At 42.9% G+C, this 13,393-nt stretch overlaps 1 protein-coding gene across 2 annotated transcripts in view; it reads left to right on the top strand.

Annotated features, from left to right (window-relative positions):
• PTPRN2 (protein tyrosine phosphatase receptor type N2) overlaps positions 1–13,393 on the top strand; it is a 1,065,122-nt gene that overhangs the window by 431,096 nt on the left and 620,633 nt on the right. For both annotated transcript variants that reach the window (XM_030550108.1, XM_030550107.1), the window contains exon 6: positions 12,535–12,997. In XM_030550108.1, coding sequence (XP_030405968.1) covers positions 12,535–12,997 — 463 coding nt within the window. The remainder of the gene's footprint in view (positions 1–12,534; positions 12,998–13,393) is intronic.

The following is a 13,393-nucleotide window of genomic DNA, read 5'->3' as shown; positions in this document are numbered from 1 at the left end:
TAGTGGAACTAAACGTGGTGGTTTCTTGTATGGTGTCATGTCACTGCTATATGTAAGCAAACCATTAGTGAGGATAGAAGACATTTTAATTCATGTTTGCCCCTAAATTCTGCTTGTGGATGCTTTTGTTGACTTTAGCTGTAATTATATATAAGCATTCTAAGGCCTAATTTGGTCCAGGGGCTCTAAATGCCTCACCAGTCAGCTTTCTCTGAACGTGAAAGTATACCACAACATTGAGTACCATTTTTGTAAAACTCTCATCCCTCACGCTGATCTAGTACTACACTTTTTACGGTCCTGTTCAGATATGTAGGATTTATATAAGCATATGGTATTTCTGGCATAGTGCTTTTACATATGATGCAGAGGTGTGTAGTTCACTCAGTACTAAGTTTTGTTCTAACTGAGAGATGTACATCTATTTAAATAAGTATGCTGAAGAAAAACTTTAGCTTATTCTGCTGTTGATGGCTTTTGGAAAACTCTTATTTTCTCTCATTATTGCCCAAAGGGTTCTGGTTTGAATGTGTGTTTTATGTTGCAGTTTATTTTGCCACCTTATCAAATAGGCACTCTGACTTGGTGTTAAACTATTGTGATTAGCTATTGTGGCCCCACTGAAGTCGATGGGTGCTAAGGATGAGTTAACATTTATAAGCACTGAAACTGGAAGGTCCTGTGAAAGTGCTAAGTAAAATTATTTTTTTTGTGGTGCTGTGCCTTTCTATATTCTTAAAATGGTTTTTCACCAAGTGTACACCTCTTCCACATTGGGCAAATGGATCTCCAAAGAAAGGCATGTTTAGGCATAAATGGCAATTCAGTGCACCACTGCTCTGAATTCTGTTGCCCTTTTGTAGCTGAACTGGAAGTTAAAAAGTTATTCCATCTCTTACCAGCAAATTAAATGGCATTCATCAGCCTCTTCTGTATACATCTCAACCTTCTCTTTTTTTCAATAGCTCTTTGCAAAAGAAAATGCATAGTCTATAAACTATCTCGGGGCTTGGCTACACTGGAGAGTTGCAGCGCTGGTGAGGGGGTTACAGCGCTGCAACTCAGGATGTGGCCAGACTTGCAAAGCACGGCCAGCGCTGCAACTCCCTGGTTGCAGCGCTGGCTGTACACCTGGTCTGCCTCGGGTGTAGCGATTCCAGCGCTGGTGATGCAGCGCTGGTCAGCAAGTGTGGACACCACCAGCGCTTTTATTGGCCTCCGGGGTATAAGGAGGTATCCCAGAATTCCTGTCCACAACAAACCAGAAGAATGGCTGAACTCCGATCGCCCCATAGCTACTTGCTAAAAAACAAACACAGCTGCTCTGTGCTCCAGTGAGCGAGCTAGCCAAGGCAGGAGAATTGCTTTGGAATGTTCAAAGCTGTTTGCCTGAGGAGGGGGGGGGGGTAATGTTGAGCAACTGTTTATGTGGTCTACGGCTATTTAGGAGTGCATAATTAGCATTTAGTGAATAAGAGACAGGTGGGGGAAAGGTCAAAACTTTTAAAATGATTGAAGGTAGGCACTGTGTATCTTCCAGTCCTTACAACTTGCAAGGCAGGGAGCTGAGAACAGTGTCAGCTCCAAAAATCCACTCTCTCTGTCTCCCCCACGCTCCCTGTCACATTCCACCCCACCCCCCTCTTTTGAAAAGCACGTTGCAGCCACTTGAATGCTGTGATAGCTGCCCACAATGCACCACTCCCAACAGCGCTGCAAATGCTGCAAATGTGGCCATACTGCAGTGCTGGTAGCTGTCAGTGTGGCCACACTGCAGCCTTGGCCCTACACAGCTGTACGAACACAGCTGTAACTACCAGCGCTGCAGAGCTGTAACTACCAGCGCTGCAGAACTGTAAGTGTAACCATGGCCTCGGTGTGCATCTTCAAGATATAGCATTATGTGCCCTTTCTGTGAATTTTCATAGGGAAAATGTTAGTTACTTAACTAAACCACCCCAGCCCTGATAAGTCTGTGTTGAAAAAGGTTAATGTGCAGGTTTTACAATATTTTTGATAGTGCCTCCTGTGAATTATCTACAGGATAAGGGTGATTAAAAAATATTCTTTAAAGCAGGAGAGCCAGAATTTTCTTAAACAAGCAGTGTAACAGCTTAATATAATTTTTAAGGATCTTACAACAATGACATGGCTTAATTGAATAGTACCTTAACTACAAAACAATGCATGTTATTTCCATAATAATGGTTAACAGTGTCTATTATCATGCATCCAAAAGCACCACAGAGGGAATTTACAAACTCCTGTAATCAATAGCATTTCAGGATATTAAAAACAAAGAAACCACTACCCTGCTCAGGTGTTACCCTTTTAAACTCATTTAACTTTAAATTAGGCAAACCAGCAGTGTCCATATGCATGAGTCTAGAATAAAACAGCATTTGAAACAGGACTATCACAGTGGCCTTTAATATTTATTATTAGATTTGAAAATAAATAAAGTAAAAAGAAGTAGTTACCAGATTCAAAGCTCTCTAGTGTAGGCAGCTCTCTCCCTCTTCCATAAAATAAAAAAAACTGTCTTTCAGGCCAATTGACATAGCAAATGCTTACTCTTTATTAGATACTGTATTTTGTATTGCATCATTTACCTATGCCTGGTCTTTCCTGGGATTTCAGACTGCACGTGTCTATTTGCACATTTGTCCTGGTGGTATTTAGTTTATCTCAGGGTTTTGTTTCTCTGTTTAAGCTGAAGAGACTTGCCCATAAGCTAGGAGGGTTCTTTAATTAAGTCAGACACAACTAGCTCAGATTGCCTGGCAACTGAATGTACTTTCAAAACAGGTGAGCTGTTGATACTGTACTTGTAATTAGAACTTTTTGCATTGTATCCCCAACTACCAGAACTGTGATCTGTCAAGTTGCTGAGAGACTGTCCCTTCTTGATACTGGATCAACTCAGAGCCTGAGATTGACACTTGTATCCAATTTGTATAAGATTGCTTGAGGTGTTTTGTTTTTGTTTTTCTAGCTGTGCATGTTTGTTTACAAAGGAGCAGGAAATCACAGATCTGCCAATTGAGCATATTTGTATTAGGTACCTAGCTTCTCAGAATTTAGTCCTGATTACCTGATTTAAATCTTTCACTTTTGGTTTGGTTTGTAAACACTGCTAGTGTTGCCCACCTTAGGATTTTTTGTTTTACATTTGTAAAGTTTTAAGTAGGGCTGTCAATTAATCGCAGTTAACTCATGTGATTAACTAAAAAAAATTAATCGTGATTAAAAAAATTATTTGCGATCAATCACACTTATAACAATAGAATACCAATTGAAATTTATTAAATATTTTTGATGTTTTTCTGCATTTTCAATATTGATTTCAATTACAACACAGAATACAAAGTGCACAGTGCAAACCTAATATTATTATTTTTATTACAAATATATGCACTGTAAAAATGATAAACAAAAGAAATAGTATTTTTCAATTCACCTCATACAAATACTGTACTGCAGTCTCTTTATTGTAAAAGTGTAACTTACAAATGGAGATTTTTTTAGTTACATAACTGCACTCAAAAACAAAACAGCATAAAACTTTAGAGCCTACAAGTCCACTCAGTCCTACTTCTTATTCTGCCAATCACTAAGACAAACAAGTTTGTTTACATTGACGGGAGATAATGCTGCCTGCTTTTTGTTTACAGTGTCACCTGAAAGTGAGAGCAAGCATTTGGATGGCACTGTTGTAGCTGGCGTTGCAAGGTATTTACGTGCCAGTTATGCCGAACATTTGTATGCCCCTTCATGTTTCGGCCACCATTCCAGTGGACATGCTTCCATACTGATGACGCTTGTTAAAAAAAAAGAATGCATCAACTAAATTTATGACTGTACTACTTGGGGGGGAGAATTGTTTTACATGCATTCTACATATATTTCATGTTATATCAGTCTCGGATGATGACCCAGCACATGTTCATTTTAAGAACATTTTCACAGATGCTTTGACAGAATGCAAAGAAGGTACCAATGTGAGATTTCTAAAGATAGATACAGCACTCAACCCAAGGGTTAAGAAAATGAAGTGCTGTCCAAAATCTGAGAGGGACAAGGCATAGAGCATGCCTTTAGATGTCTTAAAAGACCAGGACTATGATGCAGAAACTACAGAACCCAAACCACCCAAATGGAAAATCAGCCTTCTGCTGGTGGTATCTGAAAATGAACATGTGTCAGTCCGCACTGCTTTGGCTCATTACCAGAGCAAATAAAGTCATCAGCATGGACGCATGTCTTCTGGAATGGTGATTGAAGCATGAAGGGACATACGAATCTTTAGGGCATCTGTTATGTAAATATCTTGCAACACCAGCTACAACAGTGCCATCCGAATGCCTGTTCTCACTTTCAGGTAACACTGTAAACAAAAAGCAGGCAGCATTACCTCTGGCAAATTGTAACCAACCTTGTTTATCTGAGTGATTGGCTGGCCAAGAAGTAGGACTGAGTGGACTTGTAGGCTCTAAAGTATTACACAGTTTTATTTTTGAATGCAGCTTTTTTTTTTTACATAATTCTACATTTGTAAGTTTCAGAGTGGTAGCTATGTTAGTCTGTATCAGCAAAAACAACAAGGAGTATTTGTGGCACCCTAGAGACTAACAAATTTTTTAGGGCATCTGATGAAGTGGGTTTTAGCCCATGAAAGCTCATGCCCTAATACATTTATTAGTCTTTAAGGTGCCACAAGTACTCCTCATTATTTATAAGTTCAACTTTCATGGTAAAGAGATTGCACTATAGTACTTGTATGAGGTGAATTGATAAAAAACATTTTTTTTGCTTTTTACAGTGCAAATATCCATAATAAAGTGAGCACTTTGTATTCTGTGTTGTAATTGAAAATAATATATTTGAAAATGTAGTAAACATCCAAAATATTTAAAATGTATTCTATTTTAACAGTGCAATTAATCATGATTAATTTATTTAATCACTTGACAGCCCTAGTTTTAAGCATTAAATACCACACCTTTTAGACTGCAACCCTCAAGAAACCAAATCCTTTTCCAGATTACACTTTGAGATCCTCAAATAAAAGACACTATGTAAGTGCAGAGTAATTTTTTTTTGCCACTGTTACTTCTCATCACTCCAGTTATAGTGATCCTGCTGATTCACATGCCCAATATGTTTCTCTGTGCCTTACTAATTTGGTAGCTACATTTGCACCTCTGTCTTTACTGCCCATGTTTGATGATAATGTTTCTGTGCAATTTTGCTTAAATAATCATAGAATCATAGAAATGCAGGTCCGGAAGGGACCTCAATAGCTCATCTAGTTTCTAGTCCAGTCCCTGGACTGGGGGCAGGACTAAGTATTATTTAGATTATCCTTGGCAGGCTTTTGTCTAACCTGTTCTTTAAAACCTCCACTGACAGAGATTCCACAACCTTCCTAGGTAATTTGTTTCAGAGTTTAACTACCGTCACAGCAAGGAAGTTTTTCCTGATGTCTAGCCTAAATCTCCCTTGCTGCAGTTTAAGCCAATTTCTTTTTGTCCTGCCCTCAGTGGATAAATAGAGCCCTGCAGAGATACAAAATTTATATCCACGGAAATGTAGGGTGACCATATTTCCCTATGCTGAACATGGGATACCTGGTAAAATTACTCATATTCAAGCGAGTTCAACGGCAATCAATCAGAACTATGCAGTACAAACATTCAAATTAACATAAAATTGACTGAGTCCCTGTTAAAAAGAAATACTGTGTAGTTCAGGGGTGGGCGACCAGCAGCCCATGGGCCACATGCGGCCCATCAGGATAATCCAGTGGCAGGTCACAAGACAGTTTGTTTACATTCACTGTCTGCAGGCACGGCCTCCCACAGCTCCCAGTGTCTGCGGTTGGCTGTTCTTGGCCAATGGGAGCTGCAGGAAGTGGCACGGGCTGACCAAGAACAGGGGAACAGAAGGGAGATGCCATCTTGTGCCAGGCATATGAACAGCTGGCTACTAGCAATGGGTTGGTAATCAGCCAAGAGAAGCTAGAACAATGGCCACACTTTAAGATAAGGAATGACTCTATCCATTGGTTCACGACCCCCAGACTAATGAAGTACGGGCCCACCTTCTGCTACCCTGGCTTTTTCATTGGGAGTCACTTTGTCTTACATACTCAGTACCATACACCGGACACCTGGGAAGGGAGAAAACCCTTGAAAGAATTAGTCGGTGGTTCTGTTGGCCAGGCATCTATAAAGAGATGAGGTATTACGGTGTGTCCTGCCTGGAGTGTCAGTTAGCAGGATCCAAGAGTTCTCTAAGGGCCCCCCTTGTACCAATGCTGGTGTTAGACATCCCATTTGAGAGGACTGGCATGGATTTAATTGGACCACTAGAGAGGAATGTGAACGGACACCAGCACATACTGGAGATCACGGATTAGGGCTATTCTTCTTTGCACAACCCATGGAACTTATGAAGGTCTTTGTGAGGGTGGCGATCCCCAAATAAATAGTAATGCACTAGGGAATGAACTTCATGTCACAACTGAGGAAGAATTTGTGTAAGCTACTGAAAATCAAATCTCAGAGAACATCCATTCACTCCCCACAAATGGACACTTACTTGAATGCTTCAATGGGACCCTAAAAGGGATGCTGAGAAAGTTCATGGTGGAGGACCCTTTCCATGAGGATCACTTGTTACCACCACTCTAATATAGGGATGCAAGGTTCCCCAGGCCTTAATGGGGTTCTTGCCTGTCAAGTTGTTATATGGTAAATAACCTGGGGGGATCCTAGACCTAATTCAAGATACCTGGGAGAAGCAGGAGTCCATAGGCACCAGCATAGTGCAGTACATTCTCCAGCTATGAGAGAAGCTGAAGACACTAGGGTCTTTATGAAGGAAAATCTCTTAAAGGCCCCAAAGCAAGCCTATAATAAGGGCACCTGCTCATGTGAATTCCAACCTGGCAACAGGTAACATGCTGGATGGGATGAGTGGATTATGAAATCCAGTAGTCCAAGAAGAGGAAAGAAACCCAGATTTACCATATAAGTCTTCTCAGGGTATGGTGGGACTGTGAGCAGGGCCGTCCTTAGGATTTATGGTGCCCTAGGCGAGATTATTAAACTGGTGCCCCCGTACCTGTCTTGCTCTTAGCAATACAAACATAAGCTTACAGTATTGGAAAACTTGCCACATGCATGTTATTAAAACCAGTTTAACTTAATTAAGCACACTATAATGCTGATGGACTAGCACTAAAGAAGTAGCACTATAGAAGAATTTCTGATTTGACAGAATGATGCAAATAATATCTTTTTTTTTTAATTTGTCAACATTTTATTGGAAATTTATATGAAGAGGTATTGAAACAAGGATTAGTTTTTAATAAAAAGCAATCTTTCTGGCTTTTTTGGATGCATAATCAGTAATAATGTCATCGTATGACAAAGACAAAGTGATGTCTTGTTCGACTGCAAGAATAGCAAGACCAGTCAAGTGTTCCTGACTCATTGTAGAGCGGAGATAGTTTTTAATGAGCTTTAGTTTTGAAAAACTCTGTTCTTCTGATGCTACTGTTACAGGAATTGTCAGTAGAATACGAGTGGCAATGTGCACATTAGGATATATGTCAACAAGTTTGCTGGTATGAATAAACTGTACAATGTCCATCACTGATTTTGCATATGGCAACAGCTCAATTTTTCGTACAGTTCAAGTCCATTTAAATCAAAACGATCACCATGCTCCAGGAGGCTCTCTAGGTCAGGGGTCCCCAACGCGATGCCCGAAGGTGCCCCGGCGCCCGCAGGGGCCTCTCAGTGCACCCACGTTCTGGCCGGAGGATAAGCATCTGCCAAAATGCTGCCGAAATTCGGCATCATTTCGGCAGATGCTTATCTGCCACCATGGTCCTTCATCTGGCGCCTGCCAGATGAAAAAGGTCGGGGACCACTGCTCTAGGCTCTTGCACTTTGTCCTTAGTTGCTCTTGTTGTCCTATTTCATTGAATTTAGTCCTGCTCAGCCCGCTGCCAGCTGAGTGAATGGATCCCCAGGCCGACAGTGGGTTGAGTGGCTCAGCCGGGGGTCTCAGCCGCCGGCCTGCTCAGCCGCTGCCAGCCTGGGATTCCTTGGGGGTACCCAGGCCAGCAGTGGGTGCTGAGTGGCGTCGGGGGTCGGGACCCTGGATGCCAATGGGGCAGCAGCCGGAACCCCAAAGCAGTGACGGGCTGAGCCGCTCAGCTTGCCGTTGCATGCCATCAAAAATCAGCTCACATGCCACAGGTTGCCGACCCCTGCTCTGTACACTAGTAAGGAGATGAGCACATTACATTGTTGGAGGGCTCTATTTAGCAGTAACAGGGCTATAAGAAAGTCAGTCAACATTTTTTTGTTTCTCTGATGAAAACTGGCCCACTCCCTTCCCCATACCAAACTTGTCACAAATAATTATCAACAACTTAATTTTCTGTTTTTGGCTAAGATATTGATTTTAAAAAATATATTGAAATTGAATTCAGGATTGTTAGCAAGCATTTTTGGCAAACAAAGTTGTTAAATGACACTTTAAATGGCAACACAGTACTGCTTTTCATGCTTGGCACACACCCCCGGCTGCTGGTCCAACAGCTGCAGTAGAGGAGGAGATAGGTGGAAAACTGCAGGACCCCAAAATCCACCTCTTGGGGTGCAGAGTCGCAACAGCAGCAGCAGCAAACCCTCAGGTCCGATCACACGCCAATGGGCACCACTGCCAGCCCAACGGACCATGGTGAAGTTAGCACAGCATCTGATCTCAGGGATGGGGCACCCATGAAGCCACAGCAGCTCATCCTGCCCTGTGCCACTCCCCCACCCGGATGAGATGAATCACTGCTAGCCCAGGGGAGAGATGCGCTCCCCTGCTAGGGTGATCAGATCCAGATGTCCTGATTTTATAGGGCCAGTCCTGATATTTGAGGCTTTGTCTTATATAGGCACCAATTACCCCAATCTAGGATGACCGACAGCAAGTGTGAAAAATCAGGACGGGGGTGGGGGGGAATAGGAGCCTATATAAGAAAAAGACCCAAAAATTGGGACTGGCCCTATAAAAGTGGGACATCTGCTCACCCTACCCAAACCCCCTGTCTGATTTTTTGCACATGCTATCTGGCTATCCCAGCCCAGCCCTGTGCAACCCTTCCAATCCTGGCTGCCTGCCAAGGAAGTGAGTTACTTGCACTTTCATTCCTCAGCAGGCAGCCAGCCAGCCTCCCTACCCCCCAGCACCTCACCAACCCAGCCTTGATGGAGGGGAGGAGGAAGAGAGGGGTGCTCCGTGGGGTGGGGGGAAGGAGAAATGGGAGGGGTGCTCTGTGGGCCAGAAGAGAGAAGAATGGACGTTATGGAGGACAACAAAGGATACTGCCAGAGCCGCAGAGCCTGCCTCACCTCACGCCAGGGGAAAGAGTCACACTGACAGGTGATTTCCTTTCCCCACCCCATCCCTGAGACAGCAGCAGCCAATCCCCTCCCTCAGACTGTGCTGCATTTGGCTCTGTCTAGGACCCAGTATCCCTGCTCTTACATGCTCCACTGCTTCCCGTCTGTCCGGACTCCCAGCAGAGTGGTGCCCCCAGGCAGAGTGGTGCCCTACGCGGCTGCCTATTCTGCCTATGGCTAAGGACGGCCCTGACTGTGAGACCTTATTCTTAACACTTTCCCCACCACCAGATCCAGACCTGGCCCCGAGGCTCCACTGTGCTAAGACCTGGACACAATTTCCTTGAGGGGAAGGCTATGGGAACCCCAACTGACTCAGATTTTGCAAGTGGCCTAATCTCCTCCTTCTGTGTTCTCATCATGATCTGGATGAACCTGTTTGTTTTTTCACCACACCATGACAGTGCCTGGATGGAGAGCCAATGTTCCCTGTCCAGGAAGGTGTGGGATGTAGTACATTTGAGAGCTTCAAATGATGTTGAACCTTGGGATAGTAGAGGAATTTCACAGTGCGTGGCAGAGACCCATTGTCTTGGTGCCCAAGTCTTGGGATGACTTGGTTTTTCATTGACTTTAGGAAAGTGAATGGGATATCCATGTCCACATCCCATGCCCCAAGTTAATGAGTTGTTGGAGTGGTTGGGGGCAGAGAAGCCTATCTGGAACTTAGATCTGATCAAGAGTGGCTGGTAGATCCTCTTAACCAAGGGATCTTGATGAAAAAGGTCTTTGCAAACCCTATTGGCCTGTACCAGTTCAGGACTGTACCCTTCAGCCTTCATGGCACCGTGGTCACCTTCCAGTGACTGATAGACATGGTTCTGTGATCGCACAGCTCAGTATGCAGTGGCTTTCATAGACAATATAGTCATTGATAGTTGTAATTGAGAGAGATACCTTGAGCATGTATTGGTGGTCCTACAGACCCTCAAGCAAGCTGGCCTCATGGCAAACCAGGCCAAGTGCTGGTTAGAATTTCATGAGGTAACATACCTGGGATGTAATTGTCAGGAGGGGCAAACTTAGACCTCTGAGAAAGACCAGGCCTTGAGAAAGTGCCCTATTCGATCAACAAAGAAACAAGTAAGATGTTTTTGGGACCTGGCTGGATATTATACACGATTCATACCTATCTTCGCCATGATAGCAGCAACCCTCACTTACTTAGTAAAGAACTCTAGCCCCAAGAAGCTCGCTAGTCTGAGGCCTGTGACAAAGCCTTCAGGACCTTGAAAGATCTTCTGAGCAAAGCACCAGTCCTCTTCCACCCTGACTTCACCCAACTGTTAATACTCCACATGGATGCTTGAGATGTGGGACAAAGAGTGGTGCTGTCCCAGGACTTTTAAGGGGAAGAATATCCAATACTCTATATTAGCCAGAAGCTATTTTCCCTGAGAGAGACTCTACTCCACTATAAAGAAAGAGACTTAATCAGCATCAAGGGAGGTTTAAGCTAGATATTAGGAAAAACTTTCTAACTATAAAGATAGTTAAGTACTGGAATAGGCTTCCAGAGGGGTTGTGGAATCCCTATCATTGGAGGTTTTTAAGAACAGGTTAGACAAACGCCTGTCAGGGGTGGGGTTAGCTATACTTGGTTCTGCCTCAGTGCAGGGCTGGACTAGATGACCTCTTGAGGTCCCTTCAGCATGATATTTCTATGATTCTATGATTAGCCCAGAGGTTCAGCATCAGCTAAATGCATAGCCATTGTCCACTCAAGAGGTAAAGCTCAAAGGTAAATCTGCATGTGCTAGTGTGCCACAGACATGGAACTCAAATGCACTTTCTTTGCTGACAAAGGAGATTACAGCTCTTCGATCTTTAAGAGCATAAACCACTGCAGAAAATTCATGGAGTGACGATTACTCTAAGGGGGAATCTGCCTCTTGGCAAAGGAAAGATGTTGCAAAATCATCTCCCTAATGGAGGGCGGTATGTGTGTGTGTGTAAAGTTACTTGTGAGGAAGAATAAAATAAGAATAAAATAACGGCCCCCAAATGGAGAAAAGTTGAAGTTTCTTCTTTCATATTTTGAACATGTAAGGTCCACTCCTGACCTCTTTCATCTTTATGGAGCCCGAAAGGAGGTGTGTTAATACTGGTCTTCTGGCGCAATTCCAATTTGAGTAATAACATTCTAGCAATTTGCATTCCTGGGAAGTATATATTTCTCTGCAATCTGGATTCAGAATGTTACATTTCCTGTTTTAAACTGTTGTTTTAACAGTGCATAGCAACACTCCACATCTGCTGGCTTTCATGTCATTAGGGACCGAAATGATCAGCATACTATATATTCAAACTTTTTTCCAATACTGTATATTATTGTTGCGGTTAGTATTTCTTTGTATTACAGTAACACCTCGTAAGTCAGCTGAGATCAGGGTAGCACTTGGCTTTTTCAGCTTTTTTTTTTCCCCACCCTTGCTGATCCACAGGCAGCACTTGTCTTTTTTCCCCCCCTCCCTGCTGTTGGACCCCCCCCCCCATGTGTCCCGATATTTTCTCCCTCTCATCTGGTCACTCTAGAAAGATATGAACAAATTGGAGAAAGTCCAGAGAAGAGCAAAAAAAAAAAAATGCTGAAAGGTCTGATGATGAAAATGTAATCTGTGAGGGAAGATTGAAAAAATTGGGTTTGTTTAGTCTGAAGAAGAGAAGACTGAGAGGGGACATAACAATTTTCAAATACATAAACTGTTGTTACAAGGAGGAGGGAGAAAAATTGTTCTTCTTAACCTCTGAGGATCGGACAGGAAGCGAAAGGCTTAAATTGCAGCAACAGCTACTGTCAGGGTAGTTAAGCACTGGCACTTGCCTGGGAGGTTGTGGAATCTCCATCACTGGAGGCTTTTAAAACAGGTTAGATAAACACCTGTTAGGACAGGTTTAGTTATTACATAGTCCTGCCTTGAGCGTAGGGGACTAGACTAGATGACCTCTCGAGGTCCCTTCCAGTCCTACACTTATATGACTCTATGTTTCTGAATAACAAGTAAGCATTATGATGCAGTATACATTACAATAATGGCCTAACCTATTTTTTTCACTCCAGGATAACATCCAACCTGATCTCATTATAGACTACATGATGCAGCAGTCCAAAGGAAAAGAACCTGCTTTGACCCATCAACAGTATGCTGAGAATCCTGCAATGAGGACCTTCAGTCAACCTCAGCTGGAGAACTTCCCGCCAGAGTCAGATGCAGAACTTGACAGAAATGCTCTGATTTCTGCACTACATGCCTATGTCGCTCAGAAGATGTCAGCACGGAACAATGATAAAAGCTCCATTGGCAGGACTAAATGGTCTCACCTCTATGCTAATAGGTTCCGTTCATCTCAGACTGGCCATTTTGATGGAACCTTAGCCAGAGAAGAGACAGAAGATTTTAAAATGAAGCAGCCATTCCTGCAGAGACCTGGAGCTGTAGTGCTGGGATCAAGTTCAGAGATGCTGACTTATAAATCTGCTTCTCCTCAGGGTGATCCTAAAGATCCTCTGAATGCAGTGGATGGTAAGATTTATATTTATTTATTTTATCATCCGTGAAGCTTCCATCATGTGTTCTAGGCATGTACGCAAAGATTGTAATAGATTTTATAAGCATTAAAATCATCATGTAGAATAAGCTCCCCTCCTACCACTGAGATATTTATATTTATCTTCCACAGCCCCAATCTAACCATTCCTTCCCCACATACTGCTTCCCACGTCCTTCAACCCATCTTCCCCTTATGCATGTCAAAAATGTACTGCATTCCATAATACCTAGCACTTATATAACTGTACATTTTCAAAACACTTTATAAACAATAACTAACTGGAAATCCATTTGCACTCAAATCAGCTTTCATGCACATCTGTCACATTGCACACTTCAGTAGAACTGTCTCTTTGTTTTTTGGTCTTC

Source organism: Gopherus evgoodei, chromosome 2 (assembly GCF_007399415.2).
Source record: "Gopherus evgoodei ecotype Sinaloan lineage chromosome 2, rGopEvg1_v1.p, whole genome shotgun sequence".
Classification (NCBI taxonomy): domain Eukaryota; kingdom Metazoa; phylum Chordata; order Testudines; family Testudinidae; genus Gopherus; species Gopherus evgoodei.
The sequence above is the reverse complement of the archived record's forward strand: the minus strand, read 5'-3'. Positions and strand labels throughout refer to the sequence as shown.